This window comes from Sorex araneus, chromosome 11, assembly GCF_027595985.1.
Source record: "Sorex araneus isolate mSorAra2 chromosome 11, mSorAra2.pri, whole genome shotgun sequence".
In the NCBI taxonomy this organism is placed as follows: domain Eukaryota; kingdom Metazoa; phylum Chordata; class Mammalia; order Eulipotyphla; family Soricidae; genus Sorex; species Sorex araneus.
In genome coordinates, this window is record NC_073312.1 from 30,088,669 (window position 1) to 30,109,571 (window position 20,903).

Sequence of the window (20,903 nt, forward strand, 5' to 3'; positions counted from 1 at the left end):
ACAGAGGACCACCTCATCCTTCTTGTTTTAAGCTCTACCTGCAGCCTGTACAACTCTTCAGCCTTTCTTTTCTTCTTTCCCCAGCCACTGGAAGAAATCTACTCTGCAGGGGATTCTCTGATGATTCGCTTCCACACGGATGACACCATAAACAAGAAAGGCTTTCATGCCCGATACACCAGCACCAAGTTTCAGGATGCCCTGCACATGAAGAAATAATGCCAATGTCCCTGAGAGACAAGAAACAAGAATTTTTTATAGCAATTGCACCTTGTGAATTTGCCCTAAAAACAGTGTACAATATTTTTTTCTCTCCCCTCCCTTTCCAAATACCCTCTAAATCGAGTCTCTGAAGTATGTATTTGATGAAATTTGGCCAAGGAGGAGAACGGATGTTTCCTTGAATCTGGCTGCAGTGTTTTCCATGGTGGTTTTTCTGATGACGGTTAGACGTCGTTGATCATTCAAATTCTCCTTGTTGGTCTTTCAAGCTCTCCTTGTTCGGTGCTTCTCTGGGACCTAGCCTGGCCCATAGTTGGTCAATCGTCTGTCACCAAGAAAGCCTCATGGGTACCAGGCAGAGGATCCCATCTCGGGGACTAAGAATGTCTTCTACCTGCTCTGGCAGTGGGAACAGAAGCATCATCATCACTGACTAGTTACAGGCTGACGGCGGACTTCGGTTTTCTCTCTGCCAGGGAAGTGTCAGGCTGGAAACCCAAGAATGTGGCATCAGATCTAAAAAGGCCCCATAATGAGCAGTCATAGAGAGAGTCTGGGAACTGTTATCAGGGAGTGAGGAGCCCTCAAGCCTTTCTCTGTGTCATCAGCTTCTGGGCACCTCCACATGGATTGGGGGGGCAGAGGCAGCCCCTATGAATTCCAACCACATAATTAGGGCTGAGAGCCTCCAGTTGGCCACAGAGAAACAACGGTGCTTCCTGCAGAATCTCCTTCACTAGTTGACTTCGGGAAGCTTCCACCTGTGCTTGGGATTCCGGGTCCTGAAGAATATTTCTTCCCCCAGCTATGCAGGTGCTGGCTTTGGTGAACTATGACTCCTTGACAACCGATAAAACTGTACTTGCAAGATGAGCAAAGGCATCTTCTGAGGGGACCATTTTGGGCTCCTTGTGGGGTAAACACTGTTTGAAAACTAGTTTAGTTACCAAGGTATGTAAGAGCTGTTACCTGTGGAACAAGTCCATCTCTGGCTAACTTCTGTCAACCAATCGGGCTAACGGGTACATTGCCTGAGCTAGTATTCAGCTGCCCACTTGTGATCAGAGTTTGCAGCACTTGGCATTCGTTCTAGAGAAGTGTAGAGGAAGTTGTTTACATGATTTTAGACCCTCTCGTTACCTTTTCAACAGTGAGGTAGCCTTGGATGGCATTTCATTAAGGCATCTCTGGGCATTATGAGCTTAAAGCTGTGGTATGTTAGCTTTAAAAGAGTATTTATGTTGGGATCATTTTTAAAATAATGTTTACATAGCCCCGAGTCCTGTCTGGTAGTACTGAACACAGGACCACGCATGAGAGTGTTTGGCAGTGAGAGCCGAGGTAATTCCCAAGCACCTTTGGGATGAGCCAACATCATTTGAACAAAGCATTTATAAAAGGTTAATGGTTATATTTTCTAAAGATCAGAGTGTAGCCCTCAGAGTTCTGTGTCTAATTAAAATGATTGCTGGGAGTAAAGAAAAAAAATAAGAAGAAGAAGATAAGAATACAAATAAAAGTTAGAAGAACTGCATGGGAATATCTTTTTATTCAAACAGAAGGAACATAAAGTGTTATGAATACTGTGTGTGTGTGTGTGTGTGTGTGTGTGTGATTGGCTTCCAGCCTTACCAGGTCATTGGTCCCAGTCTTGCCCTGCTTCTGTGTGTCCCCTCACACCAGCCCTTTTCTCATCCTCAGGTCTGGAGAGTGACTGAGCCTGCATCCTCACATCAGGATGTATCTCTCAGCCCAGCTCCCACAGGCCAGGGTGGATGGATTGTGTTTATATTTTCTGGAATTTTGTTTTGTCTCCTTTTGTCTGCCGAAGCTGAAAGAGAAATCTGGGATGTCTTGGGGGGGGGGGGCTGCTGTTCTCCCTGGGGAGATGGGAACAGTCATTATTTCTAGATTTTTCAGGGTGAAGGAGCTGAAGGAATTCTGAAAAAGCTGAAGGAAGGCACACAGCCCCTCGGCCCTGCCTTGTGTGACATTGGTGCATGTTTTTATCTCTCGGGTGGAACTCTGCAAGATCTCGGGACGCTGACAGTGATCGGCCTGTGGTCGGTCCGGAACAATGGGCCTCACAGAAAGCGTGTATGGAGGCTTTCTGTGAGTGACGCAGGCCCAGAAGAGATAGGCTCTGACTCAGCTGGGATGGGCCTCACCGTCTCCCACCCCGCTTAGGCTCAGGGGGCTAAGGACACAGGTTCTGCCAGGCGGGCTGACCCCGGAGAAAGTGCCTGGAATAGGAAGATATGGGCCCTGTCCTAACTCTTTTTAATGCTCTCTGACCTTCCCACACATGTTTTAGGGGCAGGAAGGGAGCCTGAGGATGCCACTACATTCTGCTTTGTTTTTAAGGGGTGACAGACTTCTGGGGTGCCACAGAGCTCCAAGGCTAGCTCAGCAGTGGGATTATCTTGGCGACCTGAGGACATTTTGGAGGTGTGGGTCTTCAGTCTGGTCCACTCAGCATAATCTGGCCTAAGAGACGCTTGAACCTGGACCCCAGGGCAGGACAGTTTCTGAATGAATGTGAAATGGTGGAATGTCTCCGGACAGCAAGCAAGGCTGTGTGTTAATTCACGCTGAAAGACTATTTTGTTTGTTTGTTTCTAGAGCTGGCTTTCACATTATTCATGACTTGTTCGTCCTGTTTAAGTAGAAAACCATCTATGGAGCCAGAGCAATAGTACAGTGGTTAAGATCTTGCCTTACACATGGCTGACCTGGGTTCTATCCCCGGCATCCCATATGGTCGCCAGAGCACTGCTAGGAGTGATTCCTGAGTGCAGAGCCAGGAGCAATCCAAGATCATCACCAAATGTGACCCCCCAGGCCAAACAAACAAACAAACAAACAAACCATTTGTAAAGTCTGTTACCCAGCAAATGCCCTGTGGGACCAGGCAGTGGTCTGGCCCGTCTGCTGTCTCCCAGGACTTGGGGTGCTGGCAGTTATTCAGTTTTGGAACAAGAGCTCTCTCCGCACCGGCAGTGTGTGTTTCAAGTTTTCTTGGTCGACCCAATTTCTGAAAAATCAACTGCCTAAAAGATTTTTGTTTAAAAAAAGAACAAACTGTTTAGAGTGTTATCTTTAAATATATTGTCTTTTTCATGTCTCCTTCGAGGTTTCGATGTTAGTTTCAAAGAGGAAGTGCAGAGGAGTGACCTGTGTCTCTCTCTGCGATTGTTTCACTAAAGAACATAGATTTAGGTGCATGTCCACTGGGTTTCTGTTGTGAGTTCAGGCGAGAGCAGCCCACTCAGTGTTCATTTACTCCAAGGCCATAAGCACCTGGGGAGGATACACACACATGTGCCTTTTCCTCCCAGTGAGCACCAAGGGCCTGACTCCGAATCATTAGCAGAGCTCAGTTGCCCCCTTCCTTGGACTCAGACAGGCTGGACATCACGGTAGCTTGGTGGGGAGGTGGTTGGCGAAGCCACAGGTGGCTCTTCTGTCTTCCGTTTTCCCCTTGACCATGCCGCCCACGTTTCTTCCCCTTGCTCTGGCCCTTGGACCACATCTGACATCTGAGACCCCAGTCCGGGCTCCTGGAAAGTGCCTCTCTCTGGACTGGAGGTTCCACCTTCCCTCCCCTGCTTATCTGGAGGAGGAACGAGCCCTGGGACTCTGCACTTAGTCCTTTTAGTAAACCCTCCTCAGTAGAGCCCAGCAATGTCCAACCAACAGGGCTGGGGGTCTCATGCTCAGACCCCCAGTAGTGCAATGCTGCTTGGGCCTATTGGAGCCCCCTTCCAGCCCCTCCTTTGCTATTTTTATTTTATTTTTGTTGTTATTGTAGTTGTGGTTTGGTTTTTTTTTTGGTATTTGTTTGTTGGTTTTGCAGGGGTGATTCTCATCCAGTGGTGCTTAGGGGCTCTGTGCTCTGTGCTCAAAGGTTGCCCCAGCACTGTTGGAGGATCATGAGGTGCTAGAGATGGAACCTTTTATTTATTTATTTATTTTTATTTTTAAAAATTTTTATTAGAGAATCACTGCGATGTACAGTTACAAATTTATGAACTTTTGTGTTTGCATTTCACTCATACAGTGATCGTTTACCCATCCCCCCACCAGTGCCCATTCTCCTCCACCAATGATCCCAGTATCCCTCTCACCACCCCCGCCCCACCCCCCACCACCCCACCCTGCCTCTGTGGCAGGGCATTGCCCTTTGTTCTCTCTCCTTTTGGGTGTTGTAGTTTGCAATAGAGGTATTGAGTGGCCTTCATGCTCGGTCTATAGTCTACTTTCAGCTCACATCTTCCAACCTGAATGTGTCCTCCCGACATCCTCCACTGGGTCAAAAAACACAAACTCTTTTAAACAGCAAGTTCACAAGAAGTGGAAAGCGGCCCTCATCCTCCAGGTCCAGCAGAACCCCCAGACAAACGGGAGAAGACTGGGAGGCCGAGGCCCAATTCCCCACGTGCAGGCACTGCGCCAGCCACAGCAGAGCGCCTCCAACGCCAGGACTTCCTGGGCACTCCGCACTCCTAGGGCGAGATTGCTCTGACTCCCCGTCAGCTGGGCCAGGAGCGGCCAGCCTCAGCCTGTGTACCCCATTGTTTCCAAGGAGCTGCTGGCGGCAGGGGCAGCTTCTGAGCTGTTGGATTAGCAGCGGAGGCTAGACGGTGTGGAAAAGGTAAGCAGGGAGATGATGGAAAGGAAGGCAAAGAGGGTGGGTCGATCCAGTGGTCACAGGGCAGAGACCTTCTTCCCTGAGGGATGGGCTGAGAGCTTGGCTACTCCCCTGACCATAAATGGGGCGGCTCTTGGAGTCATCTCGTGCCCTGTCACTGTTATCTCCTAGTTAGACATCTACAAATGCAAGACACGAGTCAGTAAGGCCCCCCCCACAGGAAGGAGCTTGCTCAGGGCACTGTTTGGAGAAGGTTCTTGGGAACCTTCGAGAAGTTTCATCCGAAATGGTAAGTGAGAATGAGCATCTTTTCTCAACCTTCCTTTCTCTCTATCAAAACATTCCCCGGGTGTTTTCACTGCCTAACTGTCTAAGTTGTATCCTCGGTACAAAGATGTTAAGGGGCTTGGTTCTTAATTATTTTCCATGTGCAAAATGCTAATAGTTTTGTTTTTTTTTTCTTTTTGGGTCACACCTGGCAATGCACAGGGGTTACTCCTGGCTCTGCACTCAGGAATTACCCCTGGCTGTGCTCAGGGGACCATATGGGATGCTGGGACTTGAACCCGGGTCGGCCGTGTGCAAGGCAAACGCCCTACCCGCTGTGCTATCTCTCCAGCCCCTAATAGGTTTTTTTTTTTAATCCTCATCAAAGGGTTGCAGAGCTTATATTTTGTATTACAAGTAAGAGAGTAAAGACAAAGTTTCCTAGTTGAAGACTTGAGTGCCCCATAGTGATTCGTAGTGATTCGGTCCTGACTCTAGCCTTGCTGTTTGTTCAGTTGCTTTCTGCTACATTATCAGCAGCAAAGACAGTCACCAAGTGTGCCAGATGCCTCCACCTTCCTTGCTGACTGGTGACTTCCATTTAATCCAGTGAAATTAGCTGAGTTAGGAGGGAAAGTGGGAAAGGCTTCTGTGATTCCCTGAGTCAAGAGATTTATTTTTAGGAGTTGAAAGCAGATATTGGAGTAAGGGAGAGCTATGCTCTAATCCATTTTTTCTCAACTGGGCCCCTGGTGGACCCCCAAGATATTCTGAGGGCTACAGCTGAAAATTGAGTAAATAGGTATGACTCTAGGGGGGCAACCAGTAGAATGAGGGGCACAGAGAGAAAACGAGGTCAGAAGGGGATCACGGTGGGGAAAGGGTTAAACACACAGATCAGCTGACTTGTGCCTCTTACCAGTAGATGGTCTTTCTTGCCTTAGGGACCCATCTTGGTCTGTAGTTCCCACACCTATGATGCAGGGAGGAACGTGTTCCTTAGGAGATTAGGAAAACCAAGCTACAGCCTTGGTTCCCTCAGTAGCTGACCTGTTACCTGCCCTCCCATCCCCCTGATCAATAGCAAACTCAACCTAACAGGAGACCCTAAAGCTTCTTCACAGCAAGGTGCTCCAAGGAGCAGCCTTTGTGTAGTTCAGTGCATGCTTATGAACCTCACACGGAGGCCCCCAACAAGAACCCAGCCGTTCCCCTGGCCTCCCTGTGCTGCCCGGGCCATGAGAATGGTCCCACATGGCCCTCACCCCCCAGAAGGGTCTTGCAGTCAGACAGAACTGCCCTAGGTGCTGATTCCTGTAGGTTTACCTGTGAGATGGGAGGAGAGAGACGCCGAGCCTGGGACATGAAGTTTGTTGGGTGAAAATGGAGCAAAACGAGCTTGAGGGACATTTCCAAGGTCATACCACTCCTCAGTGGCCGAGTCTGGACTTGAGTCCAGACCAGGTGACGCCAAGCCCAGGCTGGCCTCGCCCACCCAGCTGAGGGACAGTGTCAGATTTGTTTCTACCCAACTTACTCCATGTCTTTCTCCCCCCAAGAGCCCTGCAGTGTTTGCTAATAAGAACGTCTTTCTGGAACTGGCCAAAATCTTTGTCATTCAGCTGTTGACAAACAGCACGTGTGATGGCCACTTGTTGCTGCTCCATCCCTTGCCCTCCCTGCAAAGGGAGCTTTGTCTTGGGCCCGATGACATCAGTGTCCTTCTCACTGGTGAGCTAAGGCTGGGGCAGCTGTGCCTGAGGCCGTGACCATCAAGTGTCCTTTCAGCAGCTGTGAGCCTCCTCTGGGCCCGCCTTGAGGACGGTAATCACGTTCCTAGAACCAGCAGCCTCTAGCCAAAGGGCCGCAGATGTCTCTCTTGCTCCTGTCTCTCTTCCTGTCCTTCACTCTAGAAGAAGAGAAGGGAGGTGAGCCTGGTGCTCCCATGGGTTCAGGGAAACTTTAGAAGTTCTGTGGAAGTGCTGCAGCTTTGCAAAGGGGCTTACGAAGGTCCCGGTGGCAGCTCATTGGTTGCATAAGCTTGATTAGCTCACTCATGTTCTTTTTTAAAGTTCAGCTTTACTCAATTCATCTGTTTTCTCTCTTTACCCCACTGTCACTGTTACTGTCATCCCATTGTTCATCAATTTGCTATAGCGGGCACCAGTAACATCTCCATTGTGAGACTTGTTACTGTTTTTGGCATATCGAATACGCCACGGGTAGCTTGCCAGGCTATGCTGTGTGGACGAGATACTCTCTATAGCTTGCCGGGCTCTCTGAGAGGGGTGGAGGAATTGAACCTGGGTCGGCCTCTCTGCCCCATAGGAGTAAAATCATATAGTCTCCTGTCCTTCGACAGCCGGCTCATTTAGTGAAGTATGATACCTTTTGGTTCACCCATGTTGTTGCAAATGTCAGAATTCCTTCCTTTTTCTTTATACATCCACTGCTTAATGGGCACTTAGATAATACACCACCCCACTTAGCTGTTGTCAAGACTGTTACCATAAACATGGAAGAAATAATTCTCCTTGATTTCGTGGATTTTCTATTATATATGTATTTATTTTTGATAAATACAGAGAAGTGGGACTGGAGCGATAGCACGGTGAGTGGGGCATTTGCCTTGCACACCACTAACCTGGGTTCGATTCCTCTGTCCCTCTCGGAGAGCCCTGCAAGCTACCGAGAGTATCCGCCCTCACAGCAGAGCCTGGCAAGCTACCCATGGCGTATTCAATATGCCAAAAACAGTAACAACAAGTCTCATAATGGAGACATTACTGGTGCCCACTCGAGCAAATGAACAACAGGACAACAGTGCAACAGTGCTACAGTGCTACAGAGAAGTTTGGATTTTTTTTTTTTTTTGCTTTTTGGGTCACACCCAGCGATGCTCAGGGGTTACTCCTGGCTTTGCACTCAGGAATTACTCCTGGCATTGCTTGGGGGACCATATGGGATGCCGGGGATTGAACCCAGGTCGGTCTCGTGCAAGGCAAACGCCCTACCCACTGTGCTATCGCTCCAGCCCCTGGATTTTTTTTTTTTGAGGAATCCCTAAACTTACTTTTGGTATATCAATTTATGTTCCACTAACAGCTTATAGGTTCCACTAATCCCTTCACTCCATGACTTCCATGCTTGTTTCTTCCCCTTTAGCCACTGTCACAGGTACATGCTGATAGCTTGCTGCTGTCTTTATTTGCATTTCCCTAATAATAAACCTGACAAAACCTTTCTATGTGCCTATTGGCCAACTGTGAGATATCTTTTCTCTAGAGAAATACTTATTCAAATCCTTTGCCTGTTCCGTTCGTTTCGTTGGATTTCTTTTGTGTGTGTTTGTTTTAGAGTCACAACTGGTGGTGGTCTGGGGCTACTCTTGACTCAGTGCTTGGGTGCTCAGTGCTTGGGTGCTAGAAGATTCTGTGGTACTAAGGATGGAACCTAGAGATCAGCATGGGAATTGTGCACCGCAGCTGTCTGAGCTGTCTCACTGGCTTCCTCTGCCCCTTAAAAAAGGTTTTCTTGAGGGATGTTTGTTTGGTTAGTTGGTTGGTTTTGGGACACACCAGCTGTGCTCAGAGCTTATTCCTAGCTCTGCACTCAGGGATCACTCCAGGCATTCTGGAGACCAAATGGGATGCCAGGAATTAAACCCTCGTCAGCCTCAAGCAAGGCAAACGCCCTACCCACTCTGGCCCCTATATAATTTTTTTTTTAAGGACAGAGGGAATTGCCCTTTAAATTCCACTCCTAAGTTTTGAGCTTTGACATCTCTCTCTCTCTTTTTCCCTCTCAGTCCCTTTTTCTCTCTCTCTCTTTCTTCCTCTCTCTCTCCGCCCCCACACCCTCACCCCACTCTTTCCCTTTCCCTTTGCTAAGAGACAGAAAAATGAGCAACTAGAAGACATGATACTTGGGCCCATCGAGAGAGGGAACCCTAGATTCTAAGTACATGCTGAGTTAGTATCACAATCACAATCACAATATCCCGTTAATCACCGATTTCTCGGGCGGGCTCAGTAACATCTCATTTCGTCCTTTCCCTGAGATCTTAGAAGTCTATTTTGACTTGACCCTCCTAACAATGTTGCACTGGGGGCTCTTCAGGGTCAGGGGAATGAAATCCAGCTTGTTACTGAATTTTGTATATGAATACACCATGGGAAGTTTGCAAGGCTGTCCCATGTGGGCAGGAAACTCTCAGAAGATTGCCAGTTTCTCCTAGAGGGAGAAGTAGGCTAAAGACATCGCTTCTGAGAGCTTGCTTTTAAGTCTCTCTCTGGATGTTGGTTGTTGATGGGATTACACACACCTGGGTTCCTCTGCCGGCACCTTCATGCATGAGGCCTGTCCGAACGTGTAGAGAGGAGCCTCCATCATGGCTGCAGCTAGGTTCCAGTGGTCTTTGGCCGCTGGGAGCCTGCTCGAGGTGGGGAGGGAAACTGGAACCCATCCCCTCCGAGGGGCCCTGGGGAAGACAGCCAGGTGTGCGGGCAAGAGACTCTCTGCTGAGTTAGTACTTAGTCAAAACATGCTGAGTTTACGAAAGATTTTCTTGTTTATCTACCCATCTAAACCCCAACCCTCCAGCATCTAGCCGGAAGAGTCTAGATGCTGAAAAGACCATTTCCACCTGGGGTGGTCCACGGGTGAGAGTGTGCTGACACCCTGGACGGGGACCAGGGCTGCTCCCACCCCACCTCCTGTTCTCATGCATAGGGAAGGGGGTGAGAGATGGGTCCCCTGGAAGGTTGCCTACTTCAGGCAGAAAGTACCAAAAACTTCCCCAAAAGGGGTGTAGTGTGGGTGACGTGGTGGGCGGTGAGGGCGAGCAAGGCTTTGGCTGCCCTTGTGGAGACTCGCTCGGGCCACTGGCTGGTCCCTTACTGTGGTGCCCTGAGACCTGAGGAAAGGGGACTCAGCGCACACTTGCTGAGGGGGGATCCATGACAGCAACCCCGCCTGCGCCCCCCCTGACTTCTTTGTGCACCAAGACAGGCAGTGGGACCTGGGGGTGGCGAGAGCCCTGGAATCCCCTGGAATTTCTCCTGGAAATTTGGGGAGGACTCAGTGGCCAGGCTGACCGGTCTTGGGAAGTTTAACTTTCGTTTTTCTCTTCCAGAATTTTTCCCTGAACTTCACGCTGCCAGCCACCAGGGTAAGTGTAGCACTGCGTTTGTGGGCAGGGAAAGTGCAGGGTCCAGTCCTCGCCCGGCTGCCCGCCCCTTCCCTCCTGGGCTGGCCTTCAGGGGTCCCAGGGGTACCTAGGAGAAGCCGGGGTGTGGAGAGGATGGTTTTCAGTGACAACTCTAAAGAACATTTTGAAAAGGAAAACAGAAACAAAAACAAAACATATCAGTTCACATCTTCAGAAGACATTCGCGCCACATTTTTGCATCCGTTTGAATTTGCATAATTTTGACTTTTGTTTGATTGGTTTGGGGTTATAGTCAGTATTGCTCAAGGGTCTCTCAGGAAGCCCCAAGATTCCAGGGATTGAACTCAGTGCCCCTGAATGCAAGGCACATGCTTCACCTAGCTCTGTGAGCGTCTCCCAGCATCTCTCCTCTCGTCCTCCTCTTTCTCCTCCTCCTCTTCCTCCTCGTCTTCTGCCTCCTCTTCCTCTTCTCTTTCCTCCTCCTCTTCCTCTTCTTCTTCCTCCTCCTCTTCCTCCTCTACCTCCTCCTCCTCCCCTCTCCCCCTCCCCACTCCTGGCAGTGCTCAGGGGACCACATGTGGTGCCTGCTGCATGCAGGGCAAATACCCCTGCGTGAACATACAAGGCACTATTCCCTCTCCAGACCCCAGAATAATTTCTTAACGCAGTGCTGCTATGATTGAATGAGACATTTCCGACTCTTTGCAGTTGGTTTGGCTTGTATCGAAGTTTCCTGCTAAGTTATACCGTTATTCTGAGAGAATGAAAAGAATCTACATGATCAACCCTACATGATCACTGTGTCGAGGTCCACTCACTATACCACAGGGCAAGCAACCGAGCATCAGCAGGCAGACCTTTCACACCCCCTGCCCCGTACTCCCCACTGCCGTCTGTCCAGACCCCCACCTGCTCCATCCTCCTGGAGAACCCTGCCTCTGAGCCTCCCTGATTCACTCTGCCCCTTGCGTATTCCTCTGTCCCTCCTTTTTCCTTTCCAAACCTCTCAAGAGAATCTCTGTGAAACTTTTCTCTTGTGGAGCTTGAACTTAGCAGGCAGGTGCAGAGCCCCATTTCTGTCTGATGCTGGCTTGGTCCTTCTTCAACAAGGTAACTTAGAGAAGCCAGAGCCAGTGTGTGTGTGTGTGTGTGTGTGTGTGTGTGTGTGTGTGTTGGCGGAGCGGGGGCAGGGAGGCTGAGTAGGGAGAGGGAGTCCATCTGCTGCTAGATGCCTCCTTTGTTGTACCTTCCCTCCAGTGCTATCCCCTCTTCCCTTTGACGTGGGGAGGTTCAGACTCCCCATGCAGTGCTCTCCAGTGCTCTCAGCCTTCCCTTTTTTTTGGGGGGTGGTCACACCCGGCATTGCACAGGGGTTACTCTTGGCTCATACACTCAGGAATTACTCCTGGCGGTGTTCAGGGGGACCATATGGGATGCTGGGGATCGAACCCAGGTTGGCCACGTGCAAAACAAATGCCCTATGCACTCCAGCCCCTCAGCCTTCCCTTATGATGCAGCCCATGACTTGGTCCGGGCCCCTGGAGAAGGGTACTGCTCTGGAAGCCTCTCTCAGGAGCAGCTGTCCTAGCCAGCCCCACCAGGGCGGTCCCACAGCATGTGACCATGGAAGGGAGAGACTCTCAGAGCATGGACCCTCGCACCATGCCACCAAGTGCCCATCCTGGGACTTCTACCAGTTACTCACCTCCCAGTGCTCACTCTTCTCTGGGGGAAAGGAGGGCGATTCTAATCTCTCTTTACTGGCAGTTGCGAAGACTAAACAAGCGAAAACAGGAAAAGTGCTTGAGCATTGGCTGGCATGGTTACCACGAGGGTAGAGAGCTGGAGCTGGAGAGGGAAGGAAGCCAACAGGCTGAGCAGCACAGGGACAGCAGCCATGCCACGCCCGGCCTAGTGCTGGGCCCACAGAAGCTGGATTCCTCTGAGAGCCCTGGCTCCAGTGTGCACACTGTGACGCCTTAGACTCTGCTCGTGTGTGTGTGTGTGTGTGTGTGTGTGTGTGTGTGTGTGTGTGTGACCAAAGCCAGCAGGGCAAATTTCCAGAATTTGTGTTCAGAATGTCTCATTGAACTGACATCCACCATCCTGAGAGGTAACACTCGAGACAGAAGCAGCGCGAAGGTAACGTGGAGACAGGAGGGTGAGGGCCTGGAGGTGAAAGCATAGCGAGCATCCGTGGCTGGTTCCGGAAGCTTCTTTTGCTGGGAGGAGTCTGGGAGAGACGCCTCGGCATGGAATCCAGATCCCCAAGGCCAGGTGAGACGCGTCGCTCCTCGGAAACTTGGTCGTGCCATTTCTCTGAGCTCCATTTCATTTCTTGTAACCAGACACAGTAATTGCCCAAAGCCTGAGCCCGGGGGACTCCAGAGTGCTCTCTGAGGCTGACAAGAGGAGTGAGTAAATAATTAAATAAGCTTTGCCAAGTGTAAAGGAATGACCAAAGCCTATACTTCCGTTGCGCCAGTGTTCCTCACCACCAGCCTAGAGGTATGTATCCCCATCCCTGGCCTTACATGCAAAAATGAGCCCTTCAGCTTGTGGGCGGAGAAAGCGCCGTTCATTGTAGCTGCTGACCTGAGAGCCCTGGACCCCACCCCATCACCCCCACACAGAGACACACATGGCCCACGTGCCCCGCACTCCCACACCTACACCCACACATACAGACACACACCCATCTATCACGCACCCACCCACACATCCACAAACACACTTGCACCCTCCACATACACACCTACAACCCTCACGCCCACAATGCAGCCCTACACACTCACCCCCAAACCCCATACCTACACACACACACACACACACACGCACCCCACACACATCCACACACATACCCACACACCCAGAGACACACCCACCCACATATATGACCCCACACACATTCCCCACCCCATCCCTACCCAGCCACCCCCTTCCCTCCCCACCCTCCACCACTGAGCATTATTCGCACAGGTTAGTTGCTCCACTGACTTTGCTTCCTGAGGTGGCTGACTGAGGTAAGATTTCACACATGGGGAAATCGGGTGCGGCCCAGGGTGGAGATCCGAGCCGGAAGCTCAGGTTCTCCTGTTCCCTGTGAAGGCTTTTGGGAGCACAGACAATTCACAGCTTCTCAGTCATTCCACCCCCAACTGTTTCACCACCCTTAAACACAGGAGAGGCTTCCTTCAAGAGCCGGTTTCCACCAAGATTTTGTTTGTTCAAGCAAGGGGACAAGCAGCCCCTGAGAGTGCTGGGAAGCGCGTGGGGACATGAGGCTGGAGACAGCCTTTGTGAGCTGTCAGATGTGTTGTGGCCAATCCGGAGGGTGAACAATGAGGACACCCCCCTCATCCCCCCCGGCATTCTCTCTCCTTGTATAGCCAAATTTCATTCCAATTCTTGCCTGAGAAGCAACCGGGTAAGGTTCCTCTGGGCAGCTGTGGTATTTGTGGTATTTTTTAACCCAAAGTTGAGCAAAGAGGTCAGCTTCCAGCCCTAGAGCATAACCTTTGACAGTTTGTCTTGCGTGTTGTGTACTCTGGAGATTTGGTTTTCCTCAGTTGTGTCTTCCTTTTCCTCCCCAGACTTCCTCCCCAGTCGTGACGGTTGGGAAAGAAGCCGTAAGTATATCCCTTAATTGGTGGAGCTTTTGTTTGGTCATTTATGAAAGGGAGATAATAGTGCTCTGGGTGGGTGGGGTGGCAGGACATAACACAGCACAGGAGTAGCTGACTCACCTCCAGGCCTGAGGCCAGTGAGGCTGAGGGTTTGATCCCCAGCAGGATCACACGTGGCTGAGTATGATCCCAGTAGCTAGACTCTGGAGATCCCTGACTCCAGCACACGGCAGCCAAATGTGTGCAAGCCCAGCAACCAACAGTCTGTGACCCGACAGGGACACTACGCCCAGCTGTGTGCATCCCTGGTCATGGCAGGTAACAGCAAAGAGAATCAAAGGGGGCAAAATTCTCTGCTCATCCCATGGATGTGTTCGGAGCATGAGTTTGTGATGTAAACATCAACACTGGAAAACATAGAATTCATGCCAGGGAATGGATTTCTGAATAGTGGTTCCGCTTGGGGTGCAGGACGGGGAGGCTGAGAGACTCCAGGGTTGTGGCAATAATAGTCTATTTCTTCATCTGGGTTCTGGTCACATGAGTGCATTCATAAAAAGAAAAGGCATCAAACCTTATTATTTCTAATTTATCAACTTTTCTGGATGTCCACTATCTAGGAGAGTCAAATATTTATAGGGATTCCACAAATTATCCTTTATAGTTCCAGATTATTTGCAAATCTGAAAACATGTGTGACTAGCAGCATAGCTATTTCCACTTTAAATGAAAGCAAAGTAGAAATTTGAAAATGAGCCGGCTAATGCTTCTAATGTAAATATGTTTTTAAAATTCACTGAAGAGGCTGGAGAGATAGTACAATGGGCAGGGCACTTACGTTGCATGTGGTCAAACTAGGTTTGGTCGCCAGCATACTATATAGTTCCCTGAGCCTGGCTAGGAATAATTCTTGAGTACAGAGCCAGCAGTAACCCCTGAACACCACTGGGTTTGGCTCTCATTTCTACTGTCATTGGGTATAGGTCTCATACTATTTTTTTAAATATCCCACAAATGAGTATAATCATTCTCTATATATCTCCCTCTCCCTCTGACTCATTTCACTCAGCATGATACTCTCCATGTTCATCTATTTATCAGCAAATTTCATGACTTCATGTTTCCTATGAAGGAACAGCTGCGTAGTGTTCCATTGTGCAGATGTACCATAGTTTCTTTATGTAGTCTTTGTTCTCAGGCACTTGCATTGTTTCTAGATTCTGGCATAGCGCTGCAATGAACATAGAAGTGCAGATGGCACTTCTGCGTTGTGTTTCTGAGCCCCTAGCCTTACCCACACTTAAGTCTCATGAAAATGTCATGCACATTGCAAGGAGCAGTTTTTCACTGAATTTTACTGCAATCTCTCTCTCTCTTTCCTCCCAAGAATGAAACATTCCCCTCTCCCCACACTCTTTCCCCCACTCTCCACTAAGATAAAACCAAGGGCCTCACATACTCACGCATTCCAGGCCTGTGCTCTACCACTGAATCAGAATTTTGGCCCTGATTTTAGTTAATTTATATATATATATAATATATACACACATATATATTACAGAGGGGCCACATCTGGAAGTATGGAAGTATGCAGGAGCCCCAGGGGTCACAGCCCCTAGTGAGGGTGTGTAGTACAGGCTCCAACTCAGCGCCTCCAGCATGCCAGGTCTTACTTTTAATCTGTTGAAACTTCTTCCCTCCTGGAGTCTGACTCTGCATTTTTCCATGCAGGACTGCGGGCCGTCCCTTGGAGTAGCAGCAGGCATTCCATCCCTGGTGGCCACGGGACTGATGGTGGCGTTAGTAATTATTGTGATTCACCAAAGAAGAAGAAGAAGAAGCAACAGCAGCAGTGAGACCATTGAGGTGACCGGCAGCTTCCTGGGGTCTGAATGTTTGGGCAGAAGCAGGTGTTTCATGGGTCAGTTCAACAGTATGGCAGGGTAAAGGGCATTTGCCTTGCATGCGGCTGACCTGGGTTTGATCCCTGAACCCCCCTCACCCCCCACACACACACCCAATATGGTCTCTTGAGCCTCAGCAGCAGTAGTCCCTAAGCACTGCTGGTGGAGCTCAAGCCCTGGACATGACCAGTTGTGGCCCAGTCTACCACCATGCCCACCCCCCAAATAATAATTTTTTAAAAAGATGTTTCAGTGAACCTCCCTGCACTTCAGATTCTCTCTCAGATCCTTGGCCTGCCATCCCCAGCAGAGCTGAATTGTTACACAGGGCTCAGGTCACTGGTCTGTGACGGGGCGGCCACTGGGGCAGCAGGAGTGAAGAGGGAAGGACCGCTAGCTGCCATCATGGGTACAGTCTGGACAATGGGTGTGTTTGCTAAAGTGGAGAATCATGACGCCACAAACTTCCCAGAATCAGGCAGAGATCTTCCTTGGGAAGGGCAGAGGCAAACGGGACACAGGGGTAGGGAGATGCCTCACATACATACTTGACCCTGATTGCCCTTTTCCCACACCAGACCCAGGGCATTAAGGGCATGTGTGTGCGTGTGTGCATGCATGTGTGTGTGTGTGTGTGTGTGTGTGTGAGAGAGAGAGATCTACTTCCACCCTCTTTTCACAAACAGCTCTAGCCATTTGTTCTCCGTGCCCCAGGCACCTGGACCTAGAAAACCTAAACTCTAAAGCCGGGATCTTGCCTTATCATGATGTATATGGTCCTGGACAAGGGACAACTTCACTCTCTGTGCCTCAGTTAGTTCAGCCCCCAAGTAGGAGTCAACCACTGACTGAGGGAGATCAAGACAAGCCGAGTTTCTGCATGGAAAGTCTCATGGGCAGTTGAAAACTCAATACATTCAGAAATAATTGTCAGTGGTAGAACTACAGTAAATAATACTTTCTCAACCTTTAATGCACTATAAAATCATCTTAGACTCTACAAAAATACCAGCCACCAAAATCCTTGAAATAGAAATCTCAGGATAGAGGACCTGTGGCACCAACCCTTCAGACACACAAAAAGCAACCAAACACAACAGCCTGTCATCCCAAGTCGATAGACACTTGTACTAGACAGATGGCACAATGAATCCAGTTGGCTCCTGGCAGGTCCCACCCATGTGTCCACATAGCCAGCCCTAGGTGATTTAAAGTTTGGGGAGGGGGTTTCATTTGTGGTTGTTAACCTTGTTTTATTTTTTAAAGCACTCTGTTGATTCTAATGTTCCAAGTGTAAGAACCATCACTTTTAACCATGGTCATGGGCAAATGACTATTCCTGGCATCTTTGAATTCTTTTCTCTATTTTCTATTTAGGACAGTGAAATGCCATGTGAAATTTCAGAAATTTATGACAGTCCCAAGGTAGCCGAGGTAAGTGCTATAGAATCATAACCACTCTCTAGCCGTCTCAAAGGAACCAAGCAAGGGATTTATTTATTTACTCTTTGTTTGTTTGGAGGCCACACCCAATGATGCCTAGAGTCTATCCCCACTCAATTTTGGGGTCGCTCTCGGTGGTTCTTGGGGAACCTTGTGGTGCTGGAGGTAGAACCCAGAGCTCCCGCATACAAAGCATACATACTTGCCCTTGGTGCAACCCCTCCAGCCCCCAGACTAAGGATTTCAAGCCTTCTGTGTCCCGAGTACAGTGTGAGCACAGTGGAAGGGGCTGAGTTGAAGCTCAGGCACACAGCAGCATGATGGCATCATTCCCGCTGAACAAAAATTCAAGATTGATGTGTAATACTGAAGAATAGAGGCCAGGGAGAGAGCTCAGGGGAAGAGCCTGACATACGCCACATGCCAAGCTCTGAGCTCCATCCCTGGTACTGAGTGGCCCTGGGGAGAGGCCAGGAGTAGCCCTGGGGCTCCCCGCACCCTCCGTCCTGATTGCAGAACCTTTAGCCTGTTTCCCCGGCTCTGCTTGCTGTTTCCGGTGGGAGGGTCTATCCGGTTGTCATGACTCCAACCTGGCGGGATGCAGAAGACTTTGCCAAACTCTCTTTGTCTTCTCAAGAATCCTGCCAGGTCACCCACCCGTGAGAACATGACGGGAGCGGAGGAAGGCCACATCTACGTGAAGACGGTGTCGGCCGGGGAGGAGGCGCCGCGCGGTCCTTACCATCCTCCCACGGAACCGCAGAGACGGCGCGGGCTGTGGTGGCTGATGCCCAGACTGAGCCTGGACTGATGCCGTGTGGCCCAGAGCGCGCCGGGAGCGAGATGGGCGTGTGTGTCTGTGCTTGTGCGTGCGTGCATGTGTGTGTGTGTGTGTGCAGCACTGGCCTCCGGAGAACAGATCTGAAAAGGCCCCTCCGGGCTCTGAGGTCTCGCGAGCACCCAACGAGTTGGCCCAGAAGGAGCCCGCCAGCATCCCGACCCCCGGCCCAGTGGCAATTTTGCTTTCTTTGTAATTTGGGGGTGTTGGGGGGCTTGATTGCTCAGTCTTTTGCCTTCTCACTTTTTTTTTTTAACATCCCTTTACTCACAAAAAGAACTGGTTGGCCAAGGCCAGTAAGATGCAAAGTTTGGCTAAGTGTGGACCCTCAGGGAATAGGGTCCGGGAAACAGTGTCTTGTTTCTGAGCATCTCAGGGTAGAGAACTCGCGAGCCTCACATTCCCGTCCCCACCAACCCCTTAGGAGAATGCATGGCGGGACACTCATGGTTCCCTCTGGGTCAGCAATGGGAGAACAATTCAGGCAGGAAGTCATGGATGTGTGTGTGTGTGTGTGTGTGTGTGTGTGTGTGTGAGAGAGAGAGAGAGAGAGAGAGAGAGAGAGAGAGAGAGAGAGAGAGAGAGAGAGAAGGAGAGAGAGAGAGAGAGAGAGAGAAAGAGTGATACAGGGTAGGGGGATGATAAATATAGTTTGTTTCACAGGATTATTCAGAATAAGGTAAAGTCTCGCTCTGTGGAGCGAAGCAAAAGGTCCAAGGCCTTGCATTCCTAGGAGAAACACCACTGGCTGTCAGGAGGAGAGACCAAGCGTTCTCAGAGTGCACGGACACAGGGCCCCGTGGTCAGGCCCCTAGCAGTGTGCTGAGGGATGTCAGCACAGGCCAGGCCTTTCCCATGGTGCTGTGAGGAGGCTCCCAGCACCTCATCCCCCCCACAGAGCCCAGGTCTGGGAGCAAGACAGGTCTCCTGGTGGAGCACCTGCACCCAGGGCCCGGGGTGGTGGCGGGGGTCCACCACTGACTCTAAGTGCCACTAGGATATTGTGTAGGGGCATTCCTTTCTCTCATTGGGCCCATGCCTGCTCAGAAACAACACCTCCCTCTTGTCCAGGTAACCAACAGCAGGTTCTACAGACCCACTCACGGCCACCTGTCCACATGGGCTTGCAAGGATACCCCACAACCCCGCTGTGATTTAGGTCTGTGCTAAGTCCCCTGGGTGAATCTCCTGGACAGCAGATTTGGTTTTTTCTTGTTACTCTTCCATCTTGCCATTTTTATAGTAGATGTGTCCCCCTGACCAAGGTGCTGGTGTTTCTCAGACTTTTGGGGAAGGGCCTTGGATTGGTGAGAAACTTGACTGTGACCCTGGCTTTGACCTCAGAGTTGGGAGCTCTGGGGCTGTCTCCTGGGAGCCTCGGTGCTGTACTTAGAGAATGAGAGTAGTTCCCGTTCCCCTAAAGGTATGTGTGGGGGGGGTGATGCCTGTGCATACCATTTATACTCCTTACAGAAAGGGGTGACCTACTCTGGAACATTTATTTTTAATTCCATTTATTTTAATGACCCATCGCTTAGAAAATTTATTTTCAATAGTTTCTACTAAACTAGCAAGATCCAGAATTACTATTATTTATTTTCCGGTTACATAAGATAAGCCAGAACTTAGTTTAGAGCAAAATGAATAATAAAGCGGTCATTCTTACTGGCCTGTTGCTGCCAATGGTTTTTCTTGATGTGTGTTCAGACCACATTGACCCTTGGGCTGAGATAAGGGGTTTGGGGGTGCTGTTTCTGATGACCGTGATGGAAAGTAAGAAGCTCCAGCTGCCTGCTCCCGGGCTGATGCTAGCTGAGGGATGCCCTTGGGCTGCTCATCCGACTGCTCCTGGGTCTCATTTGTTCATGGATCCTTTGGCATTGGTGCCTCTAAAATCACTCCCACCCACATCCCCACTTCAGACATTCTAACTCAGATTTCCCACATACCTGCGAGTAAACCCTTCTCTCCCACCCCAGCTCACCCCACTTGGCTGCACCGTCTCCTCCACCCAGAAATCGGCAACAGCCCTTGTTTTTTCAGGTCAAATTTTTATACCTCCTGTACTTTGCAACAAACCAGTTTTTTTTTTTTAACATGGATTTCCTTGCAGCATTTACCATTGCAATCCTGTAAAAATCAATGAAAGAAAGAAGCCACTCATGACCAATGCAGAAGCATTGTTCCTTCATACAATCTTCATACAATCTTTGCATTCATTCCATTCTGGGGAACCCTAGTAATACACAAATAAATTTAGCAGCTTCTTCTTGGCCTCTTCTCCCCTCTATTAGATCAGCTGCCAGGTTTGAGGATAAGAATAAGAAAGCTCAAGGCCACTGCCTTTCCTGGGGACTCTCCCCACCCAAATGCAGATAAAGGTTGCTTTTCCACTCAAGCAACTGCCGTGAGGAAGGCTTGCTCATCGGGCCTTCCCCTCCAGGTTCACGGATTCCAAACAGGCACAACCTAGGGTTCCCATGAGAGATGAATCCACACTCTCTTGCTTCCTTTTCTGGACTGGAAGAGGAGAGCCAGCATGATCCTACCTGTCACACGGAATGTCCAAAGAAATGTCAGAGAAATAGTCTGGTATTGGCGGAGCATACCTGGAAATGCCACCCACTTGGAAAAAAAATCCTCTCCTGTGTTCATTAGTCACCCCTGAACTTGAGAAACAGGTGTAAGAAGAGCCACACGGGGCAAGTGAGAGTGGGGAAGCATTTTGAGTGAGGCCGGACCTGTCCCCTGGGCTATGGACAGTCCTGAAGGCCGGACTGTG

The 20,903-nt window shown here is 49.9% G+C and overlaps 2 protein-coding genes across 5 annotated transcripts in view; both read left to right on the plus strand.

Moving 5' to 3' along the window:
• Positions 1–1,678, plus strand: part of TLL2 (tolloid like 2) — a 107,355-nt gene extending 105,677 nt beyond the window's left edge. The window contains exon 21 of the mRNA XM_055118656.1: positions 85–1,678. Within this exon, the coding sequence (XP_054974631.1) occupies positions 85–219 (135 nt within the window). The 3' untranslated portion in view covers positions 220–1,678. The remainder of the gene's footprint in view (positions 1–84) is intronic.
• Positions 1,679–4,500: 2,822 nt separating this feature from the next.
• On the plus strand, positions 4,501–19,789 carry OPALIN (oligodendrocytic myelin paranodal and inner loop protein). 4 transcript variants are annotated; one of them, XM_055119484.1, is made up of 8 exons: positions 4,535–4,876; positions 5,045–5,162; positions 10,275–10,310; positions 12,659–12,818; positions 13,904–13,939; positions 15,668–15,802; positions 17,218–17,274; positions 17,921–19,789. In XM_055119484.1, exons 4-8 carry the CDS (start codon positions 12,765–12,767, stop codon positions 18,092–18,094), a joined length of 456 nt encoding a protein of 151 aa, XP_054975459.1. In that variant the 5' UTR covers positions 4,535–4,876; positions 5,045–5,162; positions 10,275–10,310; positions 12,659–12,764; the 3' UTR covers positions 18,095–19,789. The 4 variants fall into 4 exon arrangements, with proteins under 4 accessions (XP_054975460.1, XP_012789932.1, XP_054975459.1 ...); XM_055119485.1 differs by lacking the exon at positions 12,659–12,818 and having other exon boundaries at positions 4,501–4,876; XM_012934478.2 differs by lacking the exon at positions 5,045–5,162 and having other exon boundaries at positions 4,534–4,876.
• Positions 19,790–20,903: the final 1,114 nt, after the last annotated feature.